At 37.2% G+C, this 17997-nt stretch overlaps 1 protein-coding gene across 1 annotated transcript in view; it reads left to right on the top strand.

The window, feature by feature from the left end:
- The first annotated feature begins 4332 nt into the window (after nt 1-4332).
- KCMF1 (potassium channel modulatory factor 1) overlaps nt 4333-17997 on the top strand; it is a 58392-nt gene continuing 44727 nt past the window's right edge. The window contains exon 1 of the mRNA XM_070938533.1: nt 4333-4417. Coding sequence (XP_070794634.1) covers nt 4402-4417 — 16 coding nt within the window. The 5' untranslated portion in view covers nt 4333-4401. The remainder of the gene's footprint in view (nt 4418-17997) is intronic.

Raw genomic sequence — 17997 nt, 5'->3', positions numbered from 1 at the left:
AATAAACAAATGTAGAAGTTGAAGCACTTGTTAAATATAATATACCCCTTGAAAGGCCAGAAAAATCCAAACTCTATAGGACAGGGCTAGAGATTTTCTCTCCTTTTCCTTTTTAAAAATTCTTTTTCATTTTTGGAACTCTTCTTTTTCTTCTTCTCCATAAGGATTTTGGAAAAGAAAGGCAGATCACTGTAACGGGGGTCTTATTTTTTTTCCCCCATCACAGTGATTTTAATATTAAGGGAAATTTGTTTCCTTTTATTTGACATTCAACTTAAGACAGAAATTATATATTACCGGGATTAGGAAAAATTTACGACTTCAAGGAAAAATAAGTAACAAGTTACCTAATTTACAGATTATTCCACAAATGTGTATAATTGGATACAAAAAAGTAGAGTTCCATTCTTCATTTCCTGGGACAATTTTTTTTTTAATCCAGTAGAGGATCTCAGTAATGGAGATAAGAGGCAGTGACCAGCAGAAATGAACCTACCTCCATAATTTTATTTTGACAAGTTACCTTATCTAAGCAATTAGTTGAGAAAAATTGCAAATTACCATCTCTTTAGTATCCTTAATCTTCATTAGCTAGGACCTCACATTGTGGGTGAGTCACATTTTTGCTAGGCTAAGAAACACATTGGATGGAACCCACTTCACAGGGTTGTTGTAGGGAAAATAGGAAAAGGAAGATATATTGGATATGTTTGTCACCTTGACTTATTTGTAAAAATAATAAAGGCGAGATACAAATTAAAGATGATGCAACATAGGGGAAGCCACACACAGGTGGAACTATTTTCCATTTTTTTCCATGATTTCAAAGAACTTTTATTTTAAAATAAGCCTGTTTTAGGATGCACACTATAATTTTCATTTGTTCTTAACCAAAATCGTGAGAAACCATACCGCTAATTTTTGGCAATCATGGACAGATTTTGAAGGCCTTAAAAAAAGTGGAGGATGCAGGCTGCAGATGGCTCAGCCATAGGAATAGGAGGAAAGTAAAGACGAAACAAAAATTGCTTGTAAGGAATGTATATTTTTAATATGCATGACAACATGGGAAGGGTATTTCTTAAAGGGATAGCATAAACTATATCAAATAGTGCTGTATGTTGAGAGTAAAAGAAAAAATCCAGAGAGGGTTTGGGTAGTCTCCTGTCCAAAAACTGAGGAAGTGTCTTCCCACTTGGTTTTTCATAATTCAAGGTCACATAACTGACAAGATAGAATAGATTATTGGAGTTTTACTGGATTTAAAAGTTGTGAATTCAGGATTTGCCTTACAAACCTCTGACATATTATGGATATTTTATTCAGGATTTGAAGACTTATTTTTTATGCACACTATTTTGCTTGGGGGGGGGATTTTAAAAAATTGTTATAACCATGAATGGGGTCTCCCACAGTGCAATCATTTTACAACAGCACTCACAATAGCTTTTCAAAATTCCAAATATGCCCTCTAACATAAAACAATTGGAGCTGTCACGCATGAGATCAAGAGTTAAGGCAGTTCAAATGAATTCAGGTTTAATGCACGCTAACACTTTCCAGAAGAATATGAACTACTAATGTAAAAGCAAATTGGTGGTAGATAAAAGTCAACAGAATTCAAGATGGGATGGATTTAGACTCTAAACTAATGATGTACTTGATCCCTCCCTCAGGCTCAGCCTGGTCATCTCCTACATTTAAAACTCCATCATTCTCTCTCCCAATTTAAAAATTAGTGTTAAGGAAAGCCCATTTTGTGTGATTGCTGCCCAAGGAAAGGAGTGAAATTCTAATGCACATAAAATAAAGGGAGTAGTAGTGTAGAAAAATCAGCAATCACTGACTTAGTGATTTCCAATTTTGTTCTTAAAGTACTTTATAGCAGTACAAATCTGGCAGTAGCCATTAATTGAGATACAAGGATAAAGAAAATCTCTGTCCTTTGTCTTTAGCTAGTTTTTATGGAGGAACTTTTGAAAAACAAGAGGTACTTCCTGAAAATTCTATTATCAGTTTTCCTCAGTTCCTTCACTAAAATGTTCACATTCATAGACTTAATAGATCCACAATGTGCAGATTTAGATTCTGAACTCCCCCCCCCCACTGTATGGATTTTCAAAATGTAGTTTAGAAATCTAGTTGCCTAAGAATGATCACGAATGTCTGACTGTTGAAAGGGGAGGGCATCTTTATAGACAGATGTTCTCTTTTCTCTTCCAGGAAGGAGAAAAGTTGTAATGTGTATCTGTTCCGCTATCACTTTCCTTTAGGCAGTCAAGCTCTTCTCAGTAAAATCTTGAACCTATCAACGTTGATGTAGCATTTTGCTTGATAATTGCTCTAGGAGGAAGTGATAAAAGACAGACTCTGCAATTACTCAACTATGCCCACATTTTTGATCCTCTCTACCACTGTTCATTATTTGAACATACCAACTATCCAACTTAAATACCACTTGTTCCCATGTAAAAGTTCGGTGTACAGTAACTAGTTGAGAAAAGTTGCCGGGGATTTTAAGATAATTGGGACAATTGGGTATATAATGGGGGGGGGGAAATACTTTTTTCAATTAAAGATGCGGGTAATCACCTGTAACAGTTTGTAAAATAGGAAATTCTGAAACTCGACTTAGGACAATGATTCTTTGAAAAAAAAAAAAAGTGAAGCCCCACCACCCGTGGTCCTGTATGCCCAATTTAACTTCAATCCGGTGTGTTTAAAAACCTTCCTCACCTGAAAGTGTGAATACCGCCAGGCTCCAAAAAATTCCAGGAAGGAGAAGGGGAGAGAGAGAGAGAGAGAGAGAGAGAGAGAGAGAGGGAGGGAGGGAGGGAGGGAGGGAGAGAGAGAGAGAGGGAGAGAGAGGGAGGGAGGGAGAGAGAAAGAAAGAAAGAAAGAAAAATCGGTGCTTTATTATAGTTCAGACCATCGGTTAATCCTACAGAGGCACCTGTCCTCTTCCACTGTATAATATCAACCTAAATGGCGAAGATTTCTAGCTTGCACTTTGGGATGAACACCCTTTGAATGGTGTGGGAGTATGAACAGATTTCCAGGGGGGAAAAACTGCACACTACAGGAACCATTACCATTTGCACCACTCAGATGGCCCTGAGGACACAGATAAAACCTCCAAGTTCCTGAACGACTCTCTTAAAAGGATGCAAATGACCAGCTTGTCTGCAAGGAATATTAATCCTTCCATTCCCCCACCATCCAGTCAGAGCTGAAGAAACTTCTCGGATGAAGAAGCGAAAAGTCCTCAAAGACAAAAACAAGAAAGTCCAGTTGCCTCCTGAAAAAGAAAAAAAAGGGGGGGAAAAGGGGGGGGGGACACAAACTTGAGAATCTCCATAGATTTCTAAATGGCGAAAACGCCTCGCCTTGCTCTCCGTTCCCACGATCCTAGGTCGGCTTCGGGACGAGCGGGAAAACCACCTTTCTAAGAGAAGGCAGGCTCTTCCTTGGGCTGCTCAGCCGCCGCCGCCGCCGCCGCCTCTTCCCTCACCGCTACCTCCCTTCTGCTGGGTGATTTCCACTTCCTCTCTCCGCGGGAGAGAAAGAGGAGGAGGCTGGAGGAGAAGGTCGCGGCGGCGCTGTTACCGTCCAAAGACACTCTTTCTCTCTCGCTCCTTCTCCTTCTCTCTCTCTCTCTTTCCCTTCCTCCCTCCGCCCGCCCGGTCTGTGTGTTTGTGCGTGAGAGAGTGAGTGAGTGAGTGAGTGAGCGCGCGGGTGCGCGCGCGCGCGAGCGCGGATGGCGCGGGGAGGGGACTAGGCGAAAGAGGCCGACGAGAGCCGCCGCTGTCGTGGTCGAGCGGGTGTTGTTGGGGGGGGGAGGGTGGGGGGAGGCGGCGCTACAAGCTGGCCTGGGGCTGAGCGAGCTTACGAAGTCACCGTGTCACCGCGGCGGCACTCGCCCGCGCGCCCGCCCCATTGCTGCTGCTAGGGGAAAGGGGAGGGGGGGAGAGAGAAGGGAAACTGCCGCCACCACCACCACCGCCCGCTTCTCTTTACCCGGAAAGGCCCTCTCCGCTCTGCTACCGCCACCATCGCCAACCTTCGTCTCCTCCTCCTTCTCCTCCGCCACCGGAACCGAGTCTCCTCCCTCCCCCCCCCACACACACACTCACACACACACACACACACACGCGTGCGCGCGCTCGCTCCCCAGCCCCGGCGAGCCTTCCCGAGCCGTGCACACAACCAAGAGGGGCGACTTGGGGAGGGGAGGGGGGAAAGCCCAGGCTAGGCCAAGACGGGCCGGGCCGGGCCGAAGCTGCAGAGCGGGCGCCGAGCAGCCGAGAGCGGGGGGTGGGTGGGAGGGGGGAACTGGAGCCCGGGACGGGCCTGGGCTGGGCCGGGACAGGCCGCTGCCGCCGTCTTCTCCTCTGAACTAGGATGTCCCGACATGAAGGTGAGTGCGAAGCCGGGAAGCAGGCCGGCCCTGGGCGATACGAGCCGGGAAGCGGTGAGGTGGGGGAGGGAGGGAAAGAGGAGCGAGGCAGAGGTGGCTCATCATGGCGCCGCCGACGCTGCACTAGGAGTGGTGATGGGAGTAGTAAATCGGGCTGGGAAGAAGCCGGCGATCGAGCCCGTCCGAGAGGGCGAGCCAGAGCGGCAGAAGGGCGGGCCGGCCCCGCTTTGCATTGTCATGGGGCCTATGGCCGTTACGGCTCCCTCTTTCGACCCGATCCACGGGTGGCCTGAGGTGCGGCCTAAACACCGAGCCAAGGCGGTTCTGGGAGCCTCGGGGCCGGGCCTGGCCCTGGCCCCACCCTGGGGGGGGGGAAAAATAGTTATTGGGCGAAAGTTTCCCCGGTTTCCGGGACGATCTCTGCGTTTAGGGTGGGCGTCCTTGAGAGGGAGAGAGGAGGGAAGGGAAGGGGCTCGGAATCGGGCGAGAAGCCGGATGGATGGCAGTGGCTGGGGGGTGGGTGGGAGGCAGGTCGGTCATAGGAATGAGTAAGGGATGGACTTTCGGGGCGCCTCGCATCTCGGACAGAGTTGAGGGTTTGTTCTGCGGCACATGGGAATGACGTGCCTCCATTTGAAGGGTTAACGGCGTAAAAAAAAAAGCGTTGCGGAATGAAATCGGAGGGGATGGGTTTATGATCGCTTGGTTGTAGGGCGCACGGGGGGGGGTGGAAAAAGTTTTCCTGGGCAAACGAGGGTCTGTGTGAAGGACAGATGTTGGGAAAGGTCTGATGAGGGCTGACGTTGTAGTTGCTGGAGAGGACTGAGTAACCGGGGATCCACCGTAGCCGGTTAAAAGCTGTGATCGGGCCAAAGGGGGAGAACGACTTGCGGCAAGGCCGCTGGAAAATGCATATCAAGGAAGGAGGGAGGTTAACGGTCGGAGATCACAGGCCCGAAAAATGGGGAATGTACCTTGTGTACTTAAAAGTGTATTTGGAGATAGCTGGACTAAGGTTAAGGTGCCTGCACAGGAAAATGTGAGATTGGAAGAGGAAGTTGATATTGAACTTGGATAAAGTTCATGTATTTCAAAGAATGCACCCTTTCTTGAATTTCAGGAGAGAATAATACTGGCACCAGAGAAAAGTGAAAGATAATTTCAAATGGAGAAAAATACACCAGACACTGATCAAATGGCATATTTAGTTATCGATGGATGGATGTGTGGGGTATATGCTATTGGCTGAGAAAGTGTTTTTTAAATGATTTCCTGCAAACTTAAAATTTTATAGTCAAGTCTTTTTTCTAATAATGTGTAAAATTATCACTATTTAGGTACTTCTCTCACCAGGCATCTTTGTATCTTGTGGTGCTTTATAGGTATTAGCAAGTATTTTTTTAAAAAATGAGAATGGTTCCTTGAGAAAATCTTTTTGTTGACAGAATATAGTAGGATCTCTTGCTTTGCTTACAAAAGTGACAATTCAGCTTTCTCTGCCTTTCCATTCTTGAAATAAGGAGAATTTGGAAAAGAATATCCTTAAGAAGAAGGAAAGAAAATTATATGCAGGACTGATGGATCATTCTTTCTTCTCATATTTTGAAGATGTCAATAATCAGAAGTTACTTGTTTAAACAACTTTTGTCCAGATTTGTGCAAGTTTAGTGTCAGGGAAACTACAGGTTTCATTATCAGTGGGCCTGAAATATTGTTATGGAAATACACAACAGGCATTTGGGATACTCTGTAATGAAGAAATATGACAAACAGCACTTTTATGTTTAAAGCTAATTGAAGAAATTAAGTATGTATTAACTATGTATCTTGGTTATTGTCTTTTATAATTGGAATTCCATCAGTTGATAACTATCAGAGTATAGTGTATCCTTTATAGTTTAAATAGCTTAATAAGGGAATTCATGAAAGATAGCTCTCTCATAATTATTAGCCATTATAGATTAATGGATCTTTCAAGTTTGTAGGCAGAATGCCATTGAATAAGATTGGAGCCAAATGATAACAGAGGATTATTGCTCTCCTCTTAGTTTTCATGGAACCTTTTGGCTGGTTACTGCTGGAAGTGATGCTGGACTAGTTAAATTCTTGGTTTGCTTCAGTAAAGCTGTAGACTACTGTTGTCTTTTTTGAGGAATGAATGGTTTTTAAATTGTTTTTAAGGGCTGCAATCAAGTTGTGTGGAGATTTAAAGCATGCTAGCAGAATAAAGCACCATTATAGCTATGCTGATTAAAATTATAAAGGAGAGATGCCAAGTACTTGCAAGGTTTGTTATATATCCTGTTGATACCAATTCTTCATCTGAGTGCTTTCCTTATAAATAGCAATAATAGCAATAATTTTTATTTTTTAAAAAAGCTCGATAGATCTCGGAGAGATTGTAAGCATACAGTAAAATGGAAAAACTATTTGAAATTATTTTTGTAATTTGTAAATGTCTTTAGTTTTACAGCTGAATCCTATGCTTATTAACTGAGAGGTTCGAAGTCAGTGTTCAAGAGACTGTAGTCTGAAAGTTAGTGTATTACCTTCAATAGATTTTAGTGATGAAGAAAAAGTTATTCTGAACAATTTTACAAAATATTGCTATTTTGTTAGGTTTGTTAGGTTTTCTATGTAAATTATTTTCACTGAATTCATAAGAGAAACAATATTGAATGCACTTTCAGTATATTTAACAATAGTAGAGAATCAGCACAGATGGTCTGGTCCTTATGTGTTGGACAGGTTTCATTAGCAAGCAAGTAATAATGTCTCTTTAAAAGTTGATTGTCTTGTTGTTTGACAATTAACATGGAGAATTGGAGCCAGAGAACCAATAGTTGATGATCTTGGAGGCCACATTGTTCATTATTTACAAGCAGCAAGGCATTTGAATTGTATATTAGAGTAGGCCTTGATATTCTTTTAGGGAGCCAGTTTATTGCTGATACAGTCAATAATGTTGCACTGACTAGTATAACATCTTTTATATACTGGCTGCTGGGATCCTTGCTGAAGTTTATCTAGATGCAGCCATTATGCTGCAACTAGCTTTATTTATTCTTTTCTCAGGAAAACTGATAAATGTGCCTCACCTTTATTGGCAACTCTATTTTGTTAATAGCTCTATTACTGAGCTAATATCTGATGAACTCCTTGTTTAGGTTTTACTAAGTTCTGTGTTGACAGTTGTTTTCACTATGAACAATTCTCTATCTCCCTAAACATTTGAATATTAATCTTTAATGATGGAAGTTTGAGCTAGGAATAGCTTTTGCATATCTGAATTCTATATTTTAGCTCTTTGGTGTTTAACTCAAAGTTTTCAAAACATTACTGTACAATACAGACTCCGAGATAAGCAAATTAAAAATACAGTATTTACAGAGATTACTCTGGGGTGGAGAGATACTAGTATGTAAATAAAGCTGAATCGTGATACTGCTTTTTTGTATATTGTTCCAGTTATTGTATGCATTATTTCCTGCTTCAGTATTTACTATACATCCTGAATTTGGATGGTGGTTCCCAGGAGGAGAGCCTTCTCTGTGGGGGCACCTGCCCTATGGAACAGGATACCCCCAGGGATACGAATGATCCCAGATCTCCATACTTTCCGTCGTGCCTTGAAGACCTTTCTATTTCACCAAGCCAGACTGGCATAAATTTTCAGTTTATCTAAATTCTACGCTGAGTATCTTAATTGATGAGCCAAATCGGTTTAATTATTTTTAAATTATTTTTATTTCACATTATATGTATGTTATTCTGACTGTTCACCACCCTGAGTCCTTCGGGAGAAGGGCGGTATAAAAATAAAATAAAATAAAATAAATAAATAAATAAATAAATAATAAATAAATAAATAAATTCATCCTTATATGGCCAGTCAATGTCCATCTAATTCATCAATTTGTTTTGAACAGCACCTAATGTGATAACCTTGGGGAAACAGCGTGGTGGAGATATGTCTTTTCACAGTACTCAAAGGCTTATTATCTTGAGTTACCAAATTCCATTTTTAATTCTCTGATTTAATAATCATTGAAAGACACTTGTTCCTTGTTCCTTCTAGTAAGCCTGTTTTTAATGTCATTAACCTTTTAAGTACCATGTCTTGAAGCAATAAATTTCTTCTGCTCGGCTAACTTTAAATTATTCTCCATTAAAAGAGTACAGCTTAAGCCCATTAGGAATTGTGCATAACGGGGCATAGTTCTGTTACGATCTGGTCCTAATAAGTACACAGTGGCTACACTACAGGATATAGTAAACCGTAATGTGGTTTGGTTTAGAAGTTTGTACCTAGTATTGTGATTTGTTAAACCATGCTTTTCTGAACTCAGGCACTTGTGACTTATTTAATAAAGAATTGAAAAAGTGGCTTATTTTTGTGAATGTAAGAATGCTGTTTCAAATAATGGGAAATGTATTTTACTAATATATATTTATATTATTTATATATATTTATATATTTATAATATATATATATATTAATATATTTTATATATATATATATATATATATATATATATATATATATATATATATACACTATTGTCTCATAATGTATTAAATAAAGAGCTTGCAATGTATCACAGAATGGAGAGAAAATGAAGAATTTACATAATTTGGTTTATTACAGAGACATAGTGAAATATAGGGAGTAAAAGTTTTCACAGAAGATTGGTTTTATGGAGGAAGAATTTGAAAGGAGAAACTTTAAACAATATTGGGGAAAGCATAAGATGTAGCATAAATCAATTTAGGAAAAACAGTTTGGTTGTGCTGTGGTAGTAGTTCTTGAAAAACGTAAGGGACAGAAATACATAAGTATATAAGAATTTTATATCCTTGTATTAATATTTAAGAACAGCTACATAGACAAAGTTATATATAACTTTGAAGATTTACTTATATTAATCCCAGTGTGAAGAAAAACATCTAGATTTAAAGGACACATGTTCCCAAATGCTTCCGTTTTGCAATTCTCTTCTTCCACTTGGTTGAGGATTGTATCTCAGTGAAGAAAGGAAATATGCCAGAGAATAAATTGTTTATTTGTTAAAACACCAAACCTGGACAATATGGGTCTATGTAGTTAACTCGGAGTTGAGCTCATGTTCAGGAGACTTTTACTGGCTTTTTAGTTTGAATCAGGGAACAAATAAGAAAACTCTGCATTCGAGGTGCTGTATAAATTCCAAGATTGCCAGCCAGCAATCTGGCACCAGTATTTTCTAATGATTAAATCTGTAGCTAAAAAATGATCTAGATACAAGACATTGTCCCAACGTGGAAGTAACTAGCACATGAATAATCAACTCCATTTTCTTTCAAAAGTTCTACCAGTGAGTCAGCTAAAGCTGGTAAAAGATAAGCCAATTGACAATCTTTCCCAAAGAAAGTAATGAGTCTGAAATCTCTTATCAGTATCTCTCTGTGTTACCTGAATTGTTAATAGTTCACCCTTATCAGCTCCTAAACTGATTTTAAGCACTTATGAATTTTATCCTTTGCTTTCTTGAAACTGAACATTAAAAAAATATGAACCAATAAGATGGAACCTTGTTAGATTACAGCTAATATCACATTTTCCCAGCATTCTCCTGCAGAAATGAGCACAGTTACTTCATTATAGTGCATTTATCTCCCATCATGTCCTGGAAGGATACCATAGTTGAAAATTCCAGGAGAGATTTGGGAAGGGAGCAGATTTGTTGAGAGGCCTCTATCTTAGTAATATGCCTGTGCCTGAATGTTGGCATTCGGGTGAAAAGAGGATTTGAGTTGTATGTCCAGTGATTTCTGTAGGGATCTTTCTGTCCATTTAGAGAACACATCTGCATTAGATTAGTTTCAACCCAGTGTAATTTCTTCCCGTTGACAGGGTGGGCAGCTAAATCATGGTAATACAAGTAGTCCTCAACTTACAAGCACAATTGAGCCCAAAATTTCTGTTAAGTGAGACATTTGTTAAGTGAGTTTTGCTCCATTTTATAACCTTTCTTGCCACAGTTGTTAAGTGAATCACTGCAGTTGATAAGTTAGTAACTTGGTGGTTAAGTGAATCTGCTTCCCCATGGATTTTGCTTATCAGAAGGTCACAAAAGATCATATGACCCCGGGTAAACTGTTGTAAACTGACGACTACCTGTACTTATTTTCAGCTTCTAACAATCAACTTGATTTTTTTCATTAGTATAAATTCTGAGATATTTCTCAATGGACTTTGTACATACTTCTAAAATAATTTTCTCTTACTTAGTGTTTCTAAAATTGTAATTTCTATATACATTTAAAGTTTGGTCGTTTTGTTTTGGTTGAATATTGTAAATAACTACAACTCAAGTATAGATGGGAGGCACATATATTATTTTAAAAAGTGTACATTTAGTTTTTCTTTGTAATCCTAATTATTTATAAACACATATGATTCTTAAGATGATCTTTTTTTATTGGCTAATGGCTTGGTTTCTTCAGAATTTTTTTGTAAGGAATTTTGTCAGTCTTTTTGAAAGCAAGCTTTAAGTTGCTTTTTTTAAATGAAGTAATATCCTTGAAAGGCTTAGGAAGAAAGATTTCTCTTTTGTAGGCATTTCCTTGATTTATTCAGCAAAACCTTGATTAAAACTTACGATCTCCGTTTTACTCACCACTAATTTACCTGATACACTTTAAATTTGCTTCACAAATATTTTTAAAATGCTCATTTCCATCTTTTGATGGAAATGCTCTATTTGATAAAGTCTTAACATCTACAAATGTTAAGAACCATTTCACATTTTAGTTATTAAAAAGCTACCGAATTAGATTAAAGCTAGTTTGTAGAATTTTAATGGTTATTTCTGAAATGACATAATTTTATAAATTGATTTGAAAGTTTTCTAGTATCCAGTAAACATTAATACTGATAATTTGTATGTTGACATTATCTCACTGAAGGAATTTTGATTAACAATCGAGTACTAATGAATTTTTATTTCTCAGTAGCATAATATAATGCATTATAGCGGAACCATTATGTTTGATGAACGCGTAGTGAAATAGGAAGTAGCATGGTGGACAGTGTAATGATCTCTGCAGAACAGTTTGTTAAGATGGTATACTTAAGATTTTATTGATTTTTGCTGCTTCTAAAGATTTTATATCTAAGCTAGAATACTATATATACTAAGACAAAAATTTGACTGACAATAGCCTGTTCCAACTTACATACAAATTTGACTTAAACTGGGGAGTTATTAAAAACTTTAGATTATCAACTGGACACTCGAGCAGCAGAAATATTTCCAGTGGTTGATAATCTGATAGATTATTTGGAATTGACATCCATTAATCAGAATTGGGATATTTATGTTTTAATCAACTTTTTCAGCACAATTTTCTGGGTTTAGAGATATGGTATATTATTGTTTTAAAAGACATAGATAAAACACCTGCCACTAAAGTTTGCATTTCAATTAAGATTACATTTCATAAGAATTGCACTGATAAACTGAATTGGTTGAGTGAATCGGCAGAACTTTGGCCAAGATAAAGAGTTCATACATGCTTAATAGTGATTTACTGAATCAGCCAAAATTATCCATAAACCACGGATTATAAACAGTGAATGAATTCATGAAACATGCTAAAACCAAATATACCATATTTTGGTTAGCATGGTCAGTTAAATTACTTTCTCCTTTCAGAGTAAATGTTTGCTTTTAATATTATGATGGGACAAATCTTAACTATCATTATTGGGTAAAATATCTGTGATTAAGATGAATGTTTTACCAAAGATGCTTTTCTTTTTTGTTTCAGACTTTACCAGTACTTCTAACTGATACTCCATTTAAACAATGGCAGATGGACATCTCTTAAATTTATATAGCAAGGGAAAAATCCAAGAATTAGATATAAATTATTGCAAGATGCAAGGAAAGAGGAGGTTTGGGTTTACCAGATTTGAAATTATATTTTGATGCCTGTTATTTGGTCTGGCTAAAAGAGTGGGTGACACTCCAAAATAAGAGGTTACTCAGACTAGAGGGTAATGAATTAAGGTTTGGATGGCATGGTTATTTATGGTAAGATAAGGTTAAAGTAAATGTTTTAATAATCACTTTATTAGATGTGCCATCCTAAGAATTTGGCACATATAAAGACACCTGTTTGGGTGTCTCCCCAGGAAGCTTTTTTCAGAAAAGAAATGGTGGCAAAATCAGGCTGGTGGACTTACGGTCAAATAATACCTTTCAAGTATGGTGATCCTATCCTCAAATCTAAAGAAGAGCTGGAATTAGAAGAACATGTTTACCATTGGTTTACATATTTATAATTGAAAGAAATATTTAAACTGTACAAAAAGAGCTATGGATTTAATTTTTTTGAAAAATAAATTGGAAATCCTATTGTATAGTAATGATTAACATATTACTAAGGTTTATAAATTGTTATTAACATCAAACTTGGAGAATGAATGTGTAAAGCATTGCATGATTCAATCGGCAAAGAACTCTGGATTTAGTATAATGCTTGAACAGTGAGAGAATATATGGGTGAAACTTCTAAAATTCACATTAAATTATAATTTAAAAGAAAACTTTATAAGATGATGTACCTCTGGTTATCTAACACTGGACAAATTGTCAAGAATGTATAACGGCACCTGAAATGAATAAAGAAGGAACTTTTTATCATTTATGGTGGACATGTGACAAAGCAAAGAAACATTGGAGTAGGATTCATGTCTTAATACAGAAGATTCTTAAAGTGAATATAAAGATAAAACCAGAGACTCTTTTAGGTTTAATGGATAAAGAACTTGAACAAAAATTGGAACTTCGATTTTATATATGTTGATGGCAGCAAGAATACTTCATGCACAAAAATGAAAGGATACTTTGATTCCCACAATGGATGAATGGCTGCAAAAGTTCATGGAGCTAGCAGAGATGGCTAAATTGACTGCTTTGGTTAAAGAAAAGAACACAATTTTGTTTCTACTTGGAAACTGCTTTTGAACTGTGTGTTTGAAGTAGAAAAAAAATGAAACTTTGATTTTGGGTTTTGTTGATTAAATAGGTTTGTTGTTCTAGAAATGGCTGGTATATAATTATCATATAAAAGTAAAAAGTTGAGGTTTTATATTGCTACCTTATTTTATTGCACCAAAAGGAATCGGAAATCAATCCTTTTTTTTCTTTTCCCCTTTCCCCTACACTTTTCTCTTTCATCCTTTTCCTCCCCTATTTTCCCATTATTTTCATTTTTTTTCTTTGTACTTCTGCATTTTATAATTTGATAACCTAATAAAAATATTAAAGCAGACTAAACATTTGCTTTGATTATGCTTTGAAATGTATCAAATTTACTTGCTGATGTCTATTTTACTGAGTGCCAAAGAAAGCTTCTTTAACACAAAATAAGCATTTTAAGTTCTTTTTTTAAAAAACTACTAGATTTTATCATTTATTTTTTTAAAAAACTATATCATTTCAAGAAACTATTGAAAACAATTAGAATAGGTGGGAATAATTTCCATATAAAACCTTCACTAATAACTCCAGTAGTTTGTGAACTGCTGCAAGTACTCAGTAGTAGATCTTTTTCTATTGAAGTGAATTTTGATGTTTTCCTTGATCAATTTCCCCTACCAAGTTCTAAAATGATAGGTTGTTTTACAAATATGTGAATGGGAAGAAATGGGTAGGCTCATGATATATTTAATGCTTGCTGAAATAAACACTATTACTTATTTGGCCATTATTAGATTCTTACGTGACTACGATAGCTAATACAGTCTTTGAATATTGGTTGGACTGTACTAAAATCCATGTGAGGAGTGACCAGTTGCCTTTTGGAAGCTTGCAACTAAGACATGATGGCACATAGCTTCTCCTTATTTATCCAGAGACTCTGATCATAATGATTTGGAGTAGGGTACCTGTAGACCAGGGATAAAATCTACTTACCTTCCCAACCGGTTTGGAAATGCGTGTGCGGACCCTCTGCGCATGCACAAACCCTTCTGCGCACGTGCAGAGAGTAAAAAAGGTTACTTCCTGGTTAAAACCAGGTGGGTGGAGCCTTGCACCACCATCGCTACTGGTTCTCCAAACCACCAGCCGCCACTGCTACCAGTTCAGCTGAACCAGTCTGAACCGGAAGCATTTAGCCATTGCTGTAGACTGCTCTTCAAAGTGGCTTTGTCTTTTCCTGTGCTTGTAACATTGCTGGAAAGGGTCAGAAAAATATGTATTCAAGTTAAGGCAGATGCGTGTTATCAGTGTCTCCTCAACACCTCCTTAGCATAATGTATTTGCCTGATCTTTGTGGATTAATAATACTCTACATGTAGATAGATTGAAAGGCATAATAAACCCAAAATATTACAACGTTATATGTATAATATAAACTGTTTTCAAATTAATATATTATGGCCTAATATTAATAGCTAGATATTGTTGGCATCAGTTAAACATTACTCAGTTTATTCAACTTGTTTCTCCATTATTTAAAAATGTATTTTGGACGCAAGTATGTATAGGTATCCTTGACCTATGACCATTAGTTTTAGTGATCATTCAAAAGTATGATGGCACCGGGGGGAAAAGTGACTTATGACTGATCCTTGTATTATGACTGTTGCAGTGTCCTTAGATCACATGGTCAAAATTTGGGCACTTCTGACACGCCTTTATGACAGTTGCAGCATTGTGGGATTCTGGGATCACCATTTGTGATCTTCCCAGCTGGCTTCATATCAACAAAGTTAAAGGGGGAAGCTGGATTCACTTAATCGTCACATGATTCACTTAGCAATTGCAGCAAAAAATCTAGTGCAACTCACTTAACAACTGTCTTGCTTACCAACAGAAGTTCCAGTTCCAATTGTGGTTGTAAATCAAGAACTACCAGTAACAGAAATAATGACCTCACAATATTATTCTTCCTTACAATGCCTTGAAATGAATAAGCATATTTTTGCTTATTGATTTTGTCAGCTGTGTTGTGTTTTTGTTGTAGTTTAGAAACTGCATTGAATGTTCATGTTACTGAGCAACTCAGCAGTGTTGTGTTTGCCTATTGCTGAGCTTTTAGATTCAAGCATGCATTCCTCCAATTGGTTGAGACAGAAGATTTGAATGGAACAAGTGGATTCTTTGGCATCTTGTTCAATGTCATATATAGATATAGAGATAGGCTGAGGAAAGGAAGCAAATGCTATTTAATCTGCTTTTCATCCTAAAGATACAATGTGACTCCATTTGATATTTCATCTTATCTATGGAACTATGGAAATCTTGCTAGCATTACAATAAGTACTTTATGGAAGATTAAATTCTGTCTTGATTAAGTTTTTCTTTTTTTCTATATACAGCTTTTCTAACCTCTGATACACGCTTTCAGTATCATAGGGAGCTATATAAAATATGACAATTGGATTTAATAACTAAAGTTAAAATAACTTATATGGTATATGAGAGAGCATGATTTGTTTTTTGTTTGTCCTGAAAACATTCCATTTTAATTACAGAGCTGGAAGAATCCATTTGGGCCCTCAAATGCAGCCCCTTACATAGTACAGGAGCCCAAATTGAAGAATCCTAGAGAGGTGCTTGAATATATTTAATGAAGGGGAGTCTACCAGTTTTCTGGATTGTTGGTTTGTTGGATTCTCTGTCAAACCAATCAATCTGTAGTTTGCTGAATTTTCCTTTTCTCTCTTTCTGAAGAGTTACATTTTTTCTATTCCAGTTGTAGATCGGATACTTCACAAGTTCTCCAGGATTTCTGATACATGTCCAATCCATCCAGTTTCATCCATCCATTTGTTTCAGTACTTTGGGATGTATTTCATCTAGAGTTTTTAAATTCAATATTGTAATAACATTACAAATAGCATGAGACTCCAATTTTTAATTGGCCTGTCAGAAAACATGTATAGTTAGACTGTAATGGTCAATGTGCTCATATTTACAGACTTTTTCATTATTAGGAGCATCTAGACAAAACCTAAAATTACAAAAGCTTATTTTTATTTTTGAGTTGGGTCTTCTGGATTATCTTTGCACTAATACTCCATCATCTGAATGTAGCTTTTTATACCTGATTTATGATAGTGTTTTTTATTCAGATAATTCAGTGACGGGTCCAGGAACAATATTAACCTCTGCTTCTGTACTCTTTTTTTTCCTGATCCCTATTTCTATTTGCTTTTCTCCTTGCTTAGTTTTGACTGGTAGTAACAGGATTCGACTTGTCCATGCCATTTTATTTGCAATGTTGGATTTTTAAAAAGCCAATTACAGAATTCTTGGAATAAAATAGTGTTATTTGTTTTGTGGTCAGGATAAACTATCGCAGCATGGGTGTTTTGTTTTAAACTCAAAGTGCATAAAATAATATCTCCCACTTAGGATATTTTGGTCATCCCTTGAGAAATGTACAGCATTTCAGCTGCAAAGAATTGAGCCCTCTTTAGTATGTTGGGCGTAAACCAAAATATGCTTTTTTGTCCCAAGGATGAAATAAAAATGCTTTGTTTCAAGAAACAGAATCCATGCAAGTGTATAGATGGGTTGTATGTTATAGACAGATACTGGCTGGGAATGAATGTTTATATGCTGTCTGTGTGTTCTTTCTGTTTTGTAATATTTATGTTACTCATGCTGTTAAGAAGCTCTAGCAGTCTTCTTTTTCTTTCTTTCACCCACTCTTGCACAAGTAGCAGCACTGGGGAAGAATAACATAGTTCTTTTGCATCTGGCAAACAGGCATCACATTTTTGACAGCCTAGTCAAAGAAATTAAGAAAGAAAGAAAACCTCATAGGGCTGAAGTAGCAATTAAAAAGAATGTTAAATAATTTAACTGTTCTTTTTTTGTGCTATTATGTGGTATGAGCCACCCGGACAGGTTAAAAAAATAATTTTAAAAAAATCACCTGTCTATTCTTTCTGTTGGGGGGTGGGATTTATAATGTGACATGCTAATGTAAACAGTGATGCCCTTGGATAAACTTTCTGAAATTTGGGTGATGGGTAACATTCAGTAGGGAATATCACTTCACTGTTGCAGAGCTAGGATGGAAAACAAGGGAATGCAGCTGATCCTGAGTTTTCATTGTTGTTCTATGCACTTGAAATATTTTGTGTTTTGTTCTGAGGGATTACAGCCAAGTTGAAACATTTCAACAGAATTCATTTGAGTCAGACTGTTTTGTTCTGCATGTGAAATAAAAAATAATTTTCTATTTTGTGTATACTCCTGTGATTCCTAAACCTTTTTGAAAGTAAGCCATGTAAGATTTATCCATATACGTAGTGAGGGAGGTCTGTCTTTTTTTACATGTCATATCCCTATAATCTCTGATGCATTGTATTTTCTACAATCTTGAGTCAATATTAGGAACTAGAAAATGATGTGATGTAGCTTTAGAAATCAATACTGCACAAAGTACTTAAGTTAATCAGGTTGTTGGTTGTTGGTAAAATTAGATCATTAAGAATGTAATCTGTAACATGCAAAATTATCTTGAATTTAAAATAGATATTCCTCTATGCTGGGTAAATCATGGTTTAAAAC

This window comes from Pituophis catenifer, unplaced genomic scaffold (genome assembly GCF_029215685.1).
Source record: "Pituophis catenifer annectens isolate HBS135680 unplaced genomic scaffold, rPitCat1.0.hap2 SCAF_2, whole genome shotgun sequence".
Taxonomy (NCBI): Eukaryota; Metazoa; Chordata; class Lepidosauria; order Squamata; family Colubridae; genus Pituophis; species Pituophis catenifer.
Note: the sequence above shows the minus strand (reverse complement) of the source record. Positions and strands in the feature narration are given on the sequence as shown.